This window comes from Trichoderma virens (genome assembly GCF_000170995.1).
Source record: "Trichoderma virens Gv29-8 chromosome Unknown TRIVIscaffold_79, whole genome shotgun sequence".
Taxonomy (NCBI): domain Eukaryota; kingdom Fungi; phylum Ascomycota; class Sordariomycetes; order Hypocreales; family Hypocreaceae; genus Trichoderma; species Trichoderma virens.
The window spans coordinates 562,717-577,242 of NW_014013670.1; the positions used below are offsets into that span (position 1 = coordinate 562,717).

At 47.5% G+C, this 14,526-nt stretch overlaps 5 protein-coding genes across 5 annotated transcripts; 2 read left to right on the top strand and 3 right to left on the bottom strand.

Moving 5' to 3' along the window:
- Window positions 1-2,513: 2,513 nt before the first annotated feature.
- Window positions 2,514-2,883, top strand: TRIVIDRAFT_223924 (uncharacterized protein; the record flags this gene model as incomplete). The annotated part of the gene is made up of 2 exons (XM_014099327.1): window positions 2,514-2,674; window positions 2,802-2,883. 2 exons carry the CDS (start codon window positions 2,514-2,516, stop codon window positions 2,881-2,883), a joined length of 243 nt encoding a protein of 80 aa, XP_013954802.1.
- A 36-nt stretch (window positions 2,884-2,919) lies between these two features.
- TRIVIDRAFT_223925 (uncharacterized protein) lies at window positions 2,920-4,274 on the top strand (the record flags this gene model as incomplete). Its single annotated transcript, XM_014099328.1, has 2 exons — window positions 2,920-3,748; window positions 3,967-4,274. The coding sequence occupies 2 exons, from the start codon at window positions 2,920-2,922 to the stop codon at window positions 4,272-4,274; spliced, it is 1,137 nt and encodes a 378-aa protein (XP_013954803.1).
- Window positions 4,275-4,313: 39 nt separating this feature from the next.
- TRIVIDRAFT_15641 (uncharacterized protein) lies at window positions 4,314-5,417 on the bottom strand (the record flags this gene model as incomplete). The annotated part of the gene is made up of 1 exon (XM_014099153.1): window positions 4,314-5,417. A coding segment is annotated over one exon (1,104 nt), but the record flags the coding sequence as incomplete, so codon positions are not given.
- A 549-nt stretch (window positions 5,418-5,966) lies between these two features.
- Window positions 5,967-7,977, bottom strand: TRIVIDRAFT_216354 (uncharacterized protein; the record flags this gene model as incomplete). Its single annotated transcript, XM_014099329.1, has 1 exon — window positions 5,967-7,977. The coding sequence occupies one exon, from the start codon at window positions 7,928-7,930 to the stop codon at window positions 6,152-6,154; it is 1,779 nt and encodes a 592-aa protein (XP_013954804.1).
- A 3,898-nt stretch (window positions 7,978-11,875) lies between these two features.
- TRIVIDRAFT_69135 (uncharacterized protein) lies at window positions 11,876-14,093 on the bottom strand (the record flags this gene model as incomplete). Its single annotated transcript, XM_014099330.1, has 5 exons — window positions 11,876-11,891; window positions 11,931-12,158; window positions 12,233-13,678; window positions 13,794-13,924; window positions 13,983-14,093. The coding sequence occupies 5 exons, from the start codon at window positions 14,091-14,093 to the stop codon at window positions 11,876-11,878; spliced, it is 1,932 nt and encodes a 643-aa protein (XP_013954805.1).
- Window positions 14,094-14,526: the final 433 nt, after the last annotated feature.

Below are 14,526 nucleotides of genomic sequence, written 5' to 3' on the forward strand. Positions count from 1 at the left end.
AAAGACGATCAATGAGATGATCTTGTTGGCGGATTCACCGAACAAGATTTGTAATTGTGTTGTTATCGCTATTCCATTTATTCGAGTTTTAGAGATAGAGTTATAACTGTATTTATGTCTTTTCAAGTTTCCTGGCTTTTACAATTTTTTTTATTCCCGGAATGCAGATTTCTTAACGGAAACTTCCGTATTTTGCCATCGCCTTGAAGGATGCAATACAGGTTTGCGACAACGATATCTAGTACATGTCAACAGTTGCCTCTCAACTTCTTGGCTTTGTTTTGACTCAAGCACTCGTCGACTAGTCATCAAATCTATTTGTGTTCTATCCTAGCTAGCGGACAAACTTGCAGCTTCTCAGCCTGTTGGTGGAGCGACTCACGGCTCATGATCCAGTCGGCGCGCTTAATGTCCACTGAATAGACAAGAACCGAAGCTTTAGATGAATGGGACTGGAAAGCTTAAACGCCTAGTCTTACCACAAGGGGGTGGCAACGTGGCGACAGATCTGTAGACATCCTAGATAAGGCGGGTGTGGCACGTCCCTCAACCCTCGTGTCGCCGTAAGCGGAATATTGTGTATGCCCTATTGATCGAACGACATCCGAGCAGCTGACGGAAATTATACGAGCAACCTTAATCATGTGTATTGTACACGTTCTAAACTCACGTGTATCTACATACAACTTCTTGGCTGCAAAGTTGTGTCCATCTACAGTTAGAAGACTGAGTCATGGCAACCATCATATTCTACTACAAGGGTCTTTCAATATCAAATTGGTTGGCGTCGGAAAGGGGATACAGCGAGAGCCGATGAATACGAAAAGGTAAAAAAAAAGGAACGCCACTTTCAGTTGGGTTAAGGATCACGATAATACAAATTATCTCCTTTGGGCTGAACGGATGCTATTTGCCGACGTATGCAAAAGGGAAAAGTCTTGGCTCATCTCGGGTGAGGCTGAAACCGTTGCGAAAGTGCCTAGAGAAGCGATCGAAGCGAGTTAGTTTACGTTCAGCTATAGGCAACCGTTGTCTCCAGTTGACACAGGACTTTGAATGCCTTCCCAAAAGAAGTGGATATGCAGCTATTGACCACGATAAGAGCAGACGATGGGGCACAGTAATCGCCGAGTGGCGGCGTCTTCACGGCGATAGGGAGCGGGAAGGATCGAAATCTTCGAAACTCGAATTCCCGCTGCTCAAATTATTTCCATTAGCGGGTTTGTTGATATCAAGGTCAAGGTGTAAGTGCGGAGGGCAAGGTATAAGTGCGGATGCTTACCCGCATTCGCCATCATCACCATCCAACATTGGCGCGCATAAGCGAGTCCGCAACCTTGCAACTTCGACTTTAAGCAAAATACGAACAGCTCCTGTCCACCTCCGCCGCCCCCAACTATAGCCGCGCTTCTGGGGAAATGATAGCGCCGTCTCTCATCTATGTCATTCCGCAACCTCTCCGCATTCGCATAACTTCTTGGTTGTTTCAGACCCCAAACCAAGTTGAGATTACCCACTCCACGGATAATACCGAAGCGAATGCGAGAGCCGGCGGTGTTAGGCTTCGATTCAACCCCCGGTAATAGCGGCCCCGCAAGCATCCCCGAATTGATGGCGAGACCGCGCCGGGAAGAGAACAACAAGACTAGCATCGTCGATTTGAGTTATCAATAGAGCCTATCAGCGCCGTTGCCTGAGCGAAAACCCACAATTCAGTCCGTCTTCGTGCGAGCGGCTGCTCCACTAGTCCCACTAGTAATGCCGAGTTGTCTGCGAAAGTGATCTGATTGCCTAGTTTGGACGAGCTGAGGTTGGAGGATAATACGGTTTGTTAACAACTGAGCAAGCCAAGCCCACAGCGGTGCCTGACCTTCTGAGTCTTTAAAATGAGGGAGATTCCGGACGGAACAATCCGTAGAACCTACTGGACGACATTCGTTTGCAAATTCTGCTCAAGTCCTACAACTTCATACAAAGTGTAGGACATCAAAATAGAAACTCGCTCCGCTTACTCAGCCCTACGAGTTTCTATACGAATAGAGTCACGCCGAAACTATTGCTGAACCCTGAGAGGTCCTATGCATGAGTCTATTATATGAGTAGGTGTATGCAAGTAAGCTCTCAATCTCGTACTCCATGTGTTAGCTTCCAATCTCTTCACTATAAATGTAGCTATCACCATTCTGTGACACTCTAGACGCTGTTAGCGCTCGTATATATCCCAGCTCTCCGTTATATTTTTAACTATGAAAAGATAACATTTTGACAACGATTATCCGCGAGGCTGATTCGACTTCGGCCCATTTGCCAAATTCGAGGGTCACAAGCTGTCTCGAGCGACGATAACCGGAACTTCTATTCTTGACACTGAAGGAGGCTTGTGAATCATGGGAAAGGGCCTCTTTAGGACGCTGCATATAAACAGCAGCGTGCATGCCCTTATGGACATTCTCTCAGCATACTCAACCATCACAGCTCTGCAACCAGCTTAGAATTACACACGTACGAACAAGATGGTCAAGCTTTTGGCCTCTGCTCTCCTCGGAGGATGCCTCTCCCTTGTGGCAAATGGCATGGCTCTTCCCAAGTCAGAGCTACGCCCCAACGAGCTCCATGCACGCTCGTCTTGGAACTTCGAATACTGGAATTTCCCAGCAGGCGAGAATGTGAAAGTGTACGTATCTGACTGCAAACAGAAATCTCATTCATGATGTTGAGTCAAAATGACGGGCAATGCAATTCTCGCCACGTACAAATGAAGTATTCGAGACAATCATTTCTAACTGCATTCACTTCTTCAGGACCCCCGGTGCGGACCTTTGCCTCATTCATTACTTGCCAACAAATTTGGAGATGTTCCTGGTTGTGGATCAGCAGCCGTAGCACATGTACAACTCCGAATCTGCGCCAAATTTCGTTATGCAGTCACTTGTTGGATTCTTTGACCTCAGCGGCTTGCATGCCTACAACGGAATTACTGCCATTACTCGCAGTTCTTCAAATATGGAGGTGTTCTACTCGTCAGATGACAACACCATCCACAGCCGTTACTGGACGCCAGGCGGAGGCTGGAAAAACTCTGGCCAGGACAAATCCATCAACTCTGCGGCTGGCACTGGCATCGCTGGAGTCTCGCGTGAGGCATCTCACATGGAGATCTTCTACGTTGGAAACAACGGAAACCTCATGCACTCTTATTCCGTTGATTCCGGCTCCAACTGGGTCACAGACGCGGTACTTGCTGGTTCCGATTGGGGGACGCCTGCAAACAAGGGCATTGGGGCTCTTAGCAGCAACGATCAAAGCCAAGAAGTATGGTGGATCACCACGACTGGTGCAATCAACTATGCCCCATGGAATCCTCTCAATGGCTGGGAATATAGTTCGTTGCGCGCAGCTGGCACAGCGCATCCAAACTCTGGCATGGCCGTTCTTGCGCGAAGCAACGTCCGCAGAAACATCTTCTACATTGGAAACGACCAGAGGGTTTACCAAGGATACTGGCAAAGTGAGCAGCCCAACATTTGGAGATTCGAGAAACTGTCAGACATGCCTGCTGCTATTGGCTCGTTGACGGCTGTTTCCATGAACAGTCAGCATATGGAGGTGTTCTGGACTGCTCCAGATGGTACTATTACCCATGCATACTGGTATGAGAACACAGGAAAATGGACCAGCGCTTCCATGGCTTCCAACATTTACTGTGTGCCTGGTGGCTCCATCACTGCCACATCTCGCAAGGATGGGTGTATGGACGTTTTCTGCACAAGATCAGACGGCAAAGTTCAACAACTCTCTTATTCTTAACTCTGGAACAAATAATTGGGCTTCGAAAGTTGGTGTTACCTTTTGGATAGGAAATTCCAAGTACAAAGTCAATATATTTAAAGAGAGAACATTTCTTTGTCCGCTACTTTTTGCTAATACGACATTATTGAATCAACGCTGATAGTTACACGTACCAAGTCATGTTGGTGGTCGCTAATGGAATGACTGTTACGTTCATGAATCCGCTTCCCAGCCATCAGAAACGATCCGTCACCACCGCGAGAGAATATCAAGAGCCCGCCCATCTGGTAGGAGGTTTCGCTGAATCAACTATTACGTCGATGCGACTGGCCGACATATTAGCCTGCCAAACTGATAAACTGGAAAATCACTCTAGATTTCCACAACTTCGCCTCCAGGGCATTGATCTCGATCTCATCGAAAGCCCTCGCATGCACACTCTGCAGCTTCAGGTTAAGGGTGCTTCTCAGAAAGGCCCACCTTAGGGAAGGGAAACATTCGGGTAGATAATCTGCTACGGTGTTGAGATTTGCAACAGACTCCATCTGTGGGCTAGCAATATAGAACGATTGGATCGATTGAGGTAGCATGTCCTTGAGAATATACGTGTGGTAATGAGACGTATTCTTTTCTGGAAATCGAAGGGAAGGTCCATCCACAATCAGAGTTTCAAGCTGTGAGAAGTGTTTGAGTGAGAGAATTTGATTACCATTCTCAGAGATCCCGGCTATCAACTCATTAACATACCAAGTTTTCCCTTTTTCGTCCAGGAGGAGATCGATGAGGCGGAGGGTATTTTTATGCGGCGTTAGGATCTGAATCATCTCTCTGCCCGTCACACGTATGATCGGCCCGATATGCCCGGGGCGCGAGTAGTTGTACCGGAAAGCCATCAACGGCCCACAAGCATTAACGATCAGTTGCATTTGATGCCTTGATAACATGCCTCCGTTGAGAAATAGTCTTGTCACGTTCTTGAAAGAAAGTTGGGGCCTCATATTCGTCCCAACCGGATTAAGCCCACTACAGGGGTGTATGTAAAGGTAGCTTATGGACGGCGCCAGCTTTATTATCCCCCCAAAAAAATGCAAGGACATATCAGCAGCAGCGCGCGCATGCGATATATAGAGCCTTTGTAGATAGGTTAACTCTACCCGCCTTGGAACTTGAGTTGCCAATTCTGCTAGTATAGTATAACCCCAGGCTCCGTAAATATTACCAGCCTTGCGCGTGAAAATGTGGACAACTCTCACCCTGGGTGTCTGAGCGATGAGCAATTGAGCAATGGTATCGAATTCTGATAGATCCATAGGAAAGTTTCGAATGCCCAATCTCATCGCCGCTTTGTAGAAGAGTCTGGCACGATGGACCGTGACAACACATCGAGCGGTGTCGATCAAGAAGAGTTCTCTGACGTATTTACCAAGTTCGGGCCGCAGGCAGATGGTTGCCAGGAACGATACAACCATGCGGGTCCCTCTGCGTGCGATGAAATGAGAATAAAGTATAGGCGTCCCAATATTGTTGAGTCGCTTTGATGAGCGGCAGAGAGAAGCCAAAGATCCGGGATCATCCTTAGATCGAACCTTGGCCATCACTAACTCGCATATTATCGTGATTATCTCAGGGGGAAGCAGCTGCAGTCTAGGTGGTAGAGCCATGATTCGTAAAGTAAGGCAAATAACGAGATGCAGCGAGGGGGCAACGAACGACGAGGTAACGACGAGGTAACGAAGAGATACGGGCAACAATCTGAAACCCACCACCCGAGAATAGTAAGCAATATGAGGAAAGAAATTGATGCGTGTTAGGAGGCGAGTTGAAATGCCTCAAAACAGCAGCTGGCAGGGAGCTAGTTGCGCAAATGCCGCCACTCCTGGACTGTGAATCAGTGGGCAGGAACTAGGCATCAGTCAAAGCACAAATCTTGACTTGGTAAGTACATCTATGAGATGTGCGCTTGAGCCATCCTGAATTGCTCCCGCAGGTAGTTTGAACCCAGAGAACTTACGTATGTCCCTAGATCTAATCCGATACATTTAAAATAGGTCTCTACCCAACGTTTATTGATGCAAATAGGAGATAAGAAATGATGTCTCTCAAACACCGCCATAAGGATTTTGTTTAGCTTCAGGCACTTTTGTCACTCCTAATCCACTGAAAAGCAAGAGCTGAATCTCAAAGAATGAAAAGTATATTGGTACCTAGTGAGCTACCTTAAGGTTAACCTCTGCATTCTTGATTGTGGTTATTGTCGCTACAGTCGATTATTTGGTTTTCCATTTACTTGAAATTTTTTTAGTTTCTTGGCTCCTTTCATGTACTTTCCCAAAATAATCCTCCCACTATTGTTGTCCGTCATTTAGTAGATGTCCTTGTGGTCAGCCTTGATCAGGTCTGCTCCTTTTTCAGCCACCATGTACACAGAGTTCTGAATACGGCAATCGGGAATTAGTGGAATGACAGAAGCATCAATAACGCGAAGCTTAGAAACACCGTGCACCTTGAGAGCGGGATCGACAACACCCTGGTCGATACTCTTGCTCAATCGAGCAGTTCCAACGGGATGGAAAGCGGTTTGACAGCGATCCAGGACGACGCGCTTCATCTCTTCCTCAGAATGGAGAGGCATCTCCCAAGGAGACTCAGCTATGACGCAATCCTTGAAGCCATCACCCTTGGTCAGCACATCATAGCTGAAACGGATACCCTCTCGCATGGCGATGATATCGAGGTCACTTTCGAAGAAATTGAGATTGATGTCAGGTTGCTCAAGCGGGTCGGAGCTCCGTAGAGTAACCTCGCCGGGGCCAGAAACAGGACGGACAAGATCCACAACGACGGTGGTGTGCTCACCCTCCTTAGGGAATGGATAGTGCCATTGGAATGCGCTGCCCCAAAGGCACACGAAGTCGAGCTCGAAATGAGGTTGACCCTCTGGAGAGAAGGGATCAAGTCCACCATTAGCCGCCTTGGCCTTGTTGTAGGTCTCATCATTCTGCAGATATTTATCGATTCGAGGGAACCCCACCATCTCCAAAAACCCTGAGCCGACAGGTCCAGAATGGTCTTTCTTGTAGGCTGCGTGTATCCTCTGGTTCTCAGGGCCCTGTCGAAGAGCCTTGGTATCCATACCGATGCTATCCTTGACGCGCAACACAAAAGGCACGGCCGGATGATCCATGAGATTCTGGCCGACATGACGCGAGTCGACAATCACGTCAATATCAAACTTGGCAAGTTCACGCGCAGGACCGACACCACTCAACATCAAGAGCTTAGGGCTCTCGAAAACACCCTCTGAGAGGATGACCTCGCGATCTGCGTAAACATTGATGTCCTTGCCATCGGGAGTCATAACTCGCACACCGCGGCAAATTCGGTCAGCGTAGTTAATGAGCAACTTCTTGGCATGGGTTTCGGCCAAAACCGTAATGTTTGGCTTGTTCTTGAGGAAGAGGTAACTTCCAGAGCGCACTCCTTTATAGATGGTATCGACACAGTGGTAAAGTCCGTTCATCTCGCCGTCGTAGATGTTTTCTGTAAGAGGCTCTCCGCGTGAGACCCAGGCCTTCGTGAGGTTATCACGGAAGGGAGCCATCTCATCGATGAGTTCGGCATGAGAGATGTGAATTGGTCCACCACCACCAATCTTCTTAAGCTCTGGCTTGTACAGCTTAGGATCATCGTGATAGGTGGCACTCTTGCGGAGGTAGGGAACAAGAGGATCCCAAGTCCATTCCTTGCCACCCCATTCAGCCCATCGATCAAAAGTAGGCTTGCATCCGGGAACCCAAGTAAAATAGTTCAACGACGAACTTCCTCCAAGCATCTTGCCTCGCGTATTTGGCTTCTCGATACGCTCATAATCATCACGCCTCACCATGGTCGTCTTATAGGACCAATCGTGAGCACTGTTACGCAAATTCATGGCGTTTGATGGCGTAGTAATCTCGGGAAGCTCCTCCGGATTGCCAACACCAGCTTCAATCACCAAGATTCGAACCTTGGAATTCTCAGCCAGACGACCGGCAACACAGTTGCCGGCAGTACCACCACCGACGACAATAAAGTCAAAGTGATCTCCGTCCTTGACACCCATTTTGTTGGATTGAATAGGCACGGTGTTTTGAGGAGGCATAAAGATAGGTATGAGTATGAGTCAAAAAAGAGAGACTACTAGGAGAATCTCGGTGTTTAGATCTGGTGGCTCAAAAGGCTTTGAACGTGGTGTCCAGCAGCCCATTTTATACCTTGATTCCCCCATATTTGTATTGGTATCATCTAAATTCCGTCGGTATTCTCATCCCACCGGGGGCAACCTCTTCGGGGCCTCGGATAACCAAGCACGGCAATAGCACGCCATGTCATACATGGCTATCCCGCTTCGATCCCCAACTGGGTAATATCCAGAAATCCTGCAACGGCTCAACCCCGCCTCAAAGAGGGGTTTTTACTACTTCATTTCGAATAGATCTCTCAGTTTGCGGGATGTCGATCTCGTCGAGTGGAACTTTGAGTTTTCTTTGAAAAGATATCTAACCATCTTACTAGATGTCGTTAACGCGAAGGCATCTCGCGGCTGCGGAACGAAAGCCGGGCCCTTTGTTGGTATTTTTTCTTACATATTAGTTAGTTGATCTGCTTCAAGTGAGCGAATAGGAAGTTGTGTTCATTGTTCCGGGAGAAAGGTTGAGTCCAGAGAAGCATGAAGTTGTCGTAGTCAACGCCATGAACGTTGCACTGCCTTTGGTTCTATTGGCTGTGGCTGTATCTACACTCTTCTAGGAATAGTGTGGAGTGGCGTGAGAAACAGCTTAGCTGATTGATATGTTCGCTATCCCCTGCCAAAGTTAATTCACGTCGAGGCCCAATAACTACTCGCTGAGCTATGGCAAACATACGTCAATCCGCCGTCAGGTCGCCATTTTTGGTCTCTTTTGGTCATAGCTCAGTTCAAAGCCCAACCGAATTTTCGTGTTTAGGACCGCCAGCATTGCAATCGTCGATGAGAACGGCTTGAGCTGGCAGCTCGCTCGCGCATTCCCCTTTGGTAATTCGAAACCGCCACAAATCATATCTCCTTTGACCAATGAGTGAAAGCATTTGCGCCTCATGGCATGTTTTTTTTTTTTCTTTTGACGATGTTACGCGGTATCACGGCAATTGATGATATACGTATGTCAGATGTAGCTAAGAGCTCAGCTGCGTTGGTGCAAGCTTCAAGCCATTGACGAAACTAATCATCTGTGTAATTTTGAGAACGTTAGCCAGAAAATAATTCAAATGAGTACATTCTCCTCCAATAGATTCAGGAAGCTTCATAGATTTGCGTCTCATTGCAGCTACGCGAGCACAGTAACCCACATGTACCTTGAGAATGAGCATCCCATCCTAATGTACTCTCGCAGTAGTCTGGAATGACTTATCATAGCTCGCCAGCCGTATAGCTGACTCAAGGAGGGAAATAAGCTCCAAGCCAGGCACTTTCGTATCAAATCCAAGCTTTCAGCTTAATCACCTCATATTTGGTGATCTTGGGCAAAGAGGCGGGATTGCTGGACTAGTCGGACATGGACAAACTTGGGTGATGTGCTATAATCTTACAAGTTGACTACTACAGGGAATTCATGTATTGTTGAATCCAGTATCAGCCCACAATGATGAACAGTGATGAATTGCAAGATACTCTATATTAAGTATAAAAGAAGGCTGAAATCTATCATCAACTTCTCTGTGGATCTTCATTTGACGTTTCACTTCAGTATTTGCGTTGGGTTCACCCAGATGGCCGCTCAATAGTATGAGGATCCGCATTGAGTTTTTGTTAAGAATCATCAAGGTGTCTCGCTATGTATCAGCTGAGGAGCCGGTCTCTCTCCATTGCCAGTGCCAAGAGCACTGCCATTGCTTTTCCCACCAGCCCACTCACGGTACCCATATCCCACTTCCCGCGTTTGTTCAGCTTCGAATCGGAAGTGGTGGCGGACTAGCGCTGCTTTAAGACATGCAACTCACTAAAATCCTTGTGAATACTAGCCGAGGGAGAGTTGGTGGAATGGGCAGAAGGAAATTGTTGTGAACTGATGAGCGTCATTGTTGATGGTGATTCTTGTAGCATGTCTGCGCCAGGCATGAAGGTGTCATATATTGTAATCTCTGTGTTCGCGAAGTTTAAAAATGGATCAGGTTCGCCAACGACTCCATACGTGAAGCTTATGTGGCATTCTCAGTACATAAAACGCTGCTCAGTTATCACTTCTGGTATCATTTCTTGTAACTTTGCTGGTCATGGAGAAAGATTGAGCCCTTGACCCACATAACAACATTGGCTGTTTAGTTTGCAGCTATGGTGGTGACCTCAACTCCTCTCTCCACCTGACACGTTTGAGACTGGGTGTAGCTTTCTGAACCAAATAGCCATCTCTAAGCATGAAAGATGAGATGGTAATCTAACAATCCCTCTCATTTTCAAAGTGGTAGCAGAAGGCTGCGAGCAGTCTACGCTGTATCTGGCATCTCGTCCGAGAACCAGACAAAGTGACATTCGTCGGTTACACGGCAGAGTGTTGGCCAGAAATGGGCAGCTCGCAACCTAACGACATGTCAATTTCAAGACACCAATCTCACCCCTCTTCTTGCCGCTTTTATAAAGCATAAAGAGACTAATGCACATCGGTTACATACATTCCTCCGTGTTGACGACATACGCGGCCGAACTACGTACAACTACGAGCCCTCATCACATGAAAACCAAATGTAAACCGTTCCCAGCAGCTTCTCGGAAGATAATACTTTGTAGCCCACCGCTGCCAAGAACCCCTGAGGGCGGGGGCGCTGAAAGTGGACAGTAGCTCCGTTATAGATGCAAACCATGCTCTCATCTGCCAAGAAAAGCCTGGCTTAATCATTCTCTGCCATGAACCACTCACATGTACATAGCAGCTGAATGCATGCCCCGCTAGTTCCAAGATCAAAGCAATCACATTGATCTGAGCCCCTCCTTGAGAAGTAGTTCGAGAATTACGTGGCGTCACAGCCTTAACAGTCCGATGGTACCGGCAAGACGGCACGATCATCCACACCAGCATAGCCAAAACGCCTTTGACCCACTGCTAATCTGATGAAAAACCAGCGAGTGAGAGAATCTGATCTACGGGAGACACGACAGTGGAGTCTCATTCCATTCGTTTGCCGTAACTCCACCGTAAGGCCCGAGCTGTGTCCGAGCGAGATAGCGTGGGGTGCAGACATTTTCTTGGTAGCACTAAAAGTTAGAGCACGGCAGATATCCTGTTTTACGACTTCGTTGTATGCTTATTGAGTGGCGTTGGTCCACGTGTTGCATTTCCGATTTACTCCTTTGGTGATCGCGTACAGCCTAAGATGAAGTTGATGTTGGTCCGAGGCGAGCTCCTAACAGTAACGTGGGGCTCTCTTTCAAGACCTGGCAATAGCTAATGAGATGATGAGAATTGAATCCGGAACTCGCCTAGATCCCAATAACTAATACAAATGATAACTCAAGATGTCTGCGGTGCATCTTGGCTAAGGCAGCGTGGTGGAGAGTCTCTTCCTATAACTCCGCAAAGGTATATGGGCCGCGTTGTTTATGTCACGACATGCCGGCAGTTGGAGGCTTCACAAGAGCAGAATCGGCAAACTGTTGATTTTATTGATACCAATTCAACTTTCCGACTCATTAGTGCGGGCAACTGTGAGGGAATTTAGGGATCTATGCTGCTGCTTGTGATACAACGGCCAATCAAGAGTCAGACAGATATTAAGAGTAAACAAAGGTCCCAACCCCGGAGACTGTCACAACTTTCCATTCGTAACGTTCAATCAACTATTCAATCAACTATTCAAAGTATTGCGGGGCCTTCTAATACAAGAATTTCAAGAGTATAGTGGCGTGGGGAAATAATTGACAAAACAAAATTGAACATCCGCCGGATATTTCTTTTGTCCACTTGAAACAGAGTGAACAGAGGCCACAAGACTCTAGGGCTAATAGTCTTATGACTAGCATGAGTCATTTTTGAGCGTTAACAACTTCCAAGCTATTAGAACCAATCAAGGCTTCTCATTGGGAAAGGCTACTAGATATTTGGCAGGTATCAGTTTGCAAGCCTACAAACCCAGCTTGGTCAAACAGCGCCCTGCGTGCATACTCATGCACCAGCTGAGCAGCTACTTTCTTCGAATTTCCTATGCCACTGTCCATTGAGACCTCCTCAAATCGACGGAGCATCTCTACGACAGGAAGCACCAGCTGTATATCCGCCATCGATTCCTCGGTCAGGGGGTTTCTTGCGGCATGAGTTACGAGAATGATCAGTGCCGTGACAAGGTGGTGGAGGGAAGACCTGTGCATTCAGGAACCACTCGTTAATTGAGGTAAGTTCAGCGGAGAATAATTATTCAGGAGGATATCACTTACCATGTACAAGCGTGATCGGTATTTTGGCTAAGCTGAAGCAGAATCAACAATGCTCTCGCGATCGAAACACAGCAGCTGGGCGGCCCAGTATCTCCATATATGCCTGAGATCGATGGTAACAAGTCGAGTTCTGATGGATCAGAAGTATTCAATAGTCGGGAATGGCCCCATACTTGCGCTCGTAAAGACCGATAAGAGAGCCCATGCAAGTTGGTATGGCAGCCAAGGTACGCAAGAGAAAGTACTCGCAACAGCTGAAATGCCGCTCCCTCAAAGTTCACCCACAGCTCTCTATTTGCAGCAAGATAATCGAGCGTAGCATTTAGATCCGGATATGTGTCCTTCCAATTATTGAGCTCCGCCTCCAGCTCTTTGATTGCTATTTCACGCTCCAGAGCTGTTTGGCGTTTCCCCCTTGCAGACATGAGTCGTCGGTGTATACGGTTCTCTATGAGGGCCAGGTGAGAACGAGCACGCATGAAGTTGAACCTTGTAGAATTGTCAACAGATGATAGATAGCCTAGTCCATCGTCAGGGTACAACGGAGGCAGGTCAACGCCAATGTCATCTTCATGTATTAGTGGTGGCCTTTCCAGTCGAGCGGCAAGATTATGGTCTAGATTAAAAGCTATCCAGAAGACGCGATTTCGTTGAACCCTGAGACGGAAATTTTCAGATCTAGATTGTCCTGATGGTTGCTCATCCTTCTGAAGATGAAGGCCATTCTGAAGGACTAAACGGATCGCGGCCGCAAGAAGTGTCGACGCCGCGTGCGCGTCTGGAGCGGTTTGTAGAAAAATGGCCATTCCTACCAGTGCTTGAATGGCGAGGAGGTCATTGCTGCCTCGAATTGTAAGTTCCACCGCTTTATCTAACGCCGTGTCCAAATATTGCCACGCCTCGTGGTCCGGATTATTGGGGGAGTCGGCAAAATACGACAGAGATTGTTGGCGGAGAGCAATGGCACACATGACGTTTGTGGCAGTCCAAAGTGCTGCATCAGCCCGGATCTGATCCATATCAAGTTCGGCAAACCGATTCATAAAGTCATCTTGGTCGAACAGCGTGATGATTCGATTGTAGGTATTGAAATAGAGTCGGATATGAGCAATGAACTCTGATCGTCCCTTCGATTTTGTATGCTCGATACGGCCGTGAGGTCGGGATACAGATCTGAAGTACCCTGGAATCCATGCCACAAGCGCCCTATTGAACAATGGAGTCTCGACATATTTAGCGTTGGAGTCACTCTCAGTGGTTGCGGGGTTAGAGTTTAGAGGTGACGAGGGATTTGTCGGACTTTGTAGTGCTGAAAGCTCCCGTATGGAGGTTCTGCCGGTTATATGATTCTGATTATAGGTCGTGACTTCAAGGCTGTTGACCGCCTGACGCAGGATGCTCTCTAGCTCAGTGACCCTCTTTTCAAGAGCTTCGCTCTTCTTCGGCCTGTGACTATGTATTAAGCTTGACAGATCACACCAGAGTAGAAGTTATTAGATATATGGTGGCTTGAAAAGAAGTGCTGAAATTATAATTCAAGAAGAATAAAGATTCAGCTTACCTTCGGCGTTTAATCTTCTTTGGCGTTGCTGCCACAATGTATGTGCACTGAGAATCAAACTTGACACACTCCGAGCAGGACGGCTTAGCGTTGTCACATTTGACTTTTCTTCTGTGGCAAGTATCACAAGCCTGGAGATTTCTTGTGAATATGATTTTGCGTAAATTTACCAAACAATGGGGCGCATACTCGGCTCTTCAGCTTCGGGCTATGGGTGGATGCTTTCGACGCTGAGGGCATGCTTGGTGGAGACTCGTCTGAAGCGTCTTGCAGCCCTATCAACGCGTCTTCGGTTTCCATTGCGCAATTCGACATTGAAACTATGCCGCAAGCTACTACGCAAAGATACCGGTCGGTTTGATGACCAGTGTGATAGCGGCCGAGGGAGACCGATAGAATAGCTGCAAGAATAGCAAGGAGAGAGGCCAATGGTGAAGAGATAAGTCCACCGGTCTCTCGGCGCCTCTCGGTGCACAACTCGGCCGCGAAGCTGAGAAATGGCCGCCATAGGAGCGGACAAGGCCGCTCAGTCTCCAGCACAATGTCGGTCGCTCTCGGTCATGCTATTCATTATTCAAGATTTTTTTGATACTGCGTTTTGTCAGGAATGATAAAAACTAGGAGAATCAGGTGCTCCGACGGAAGAGATGGAGATGGTTGGCATTGCGAGCTCGAAAGATATATAAGTAGCCGTCTCGTTGAAATAGGAGATGAAGAACAGCAACAGTAATTC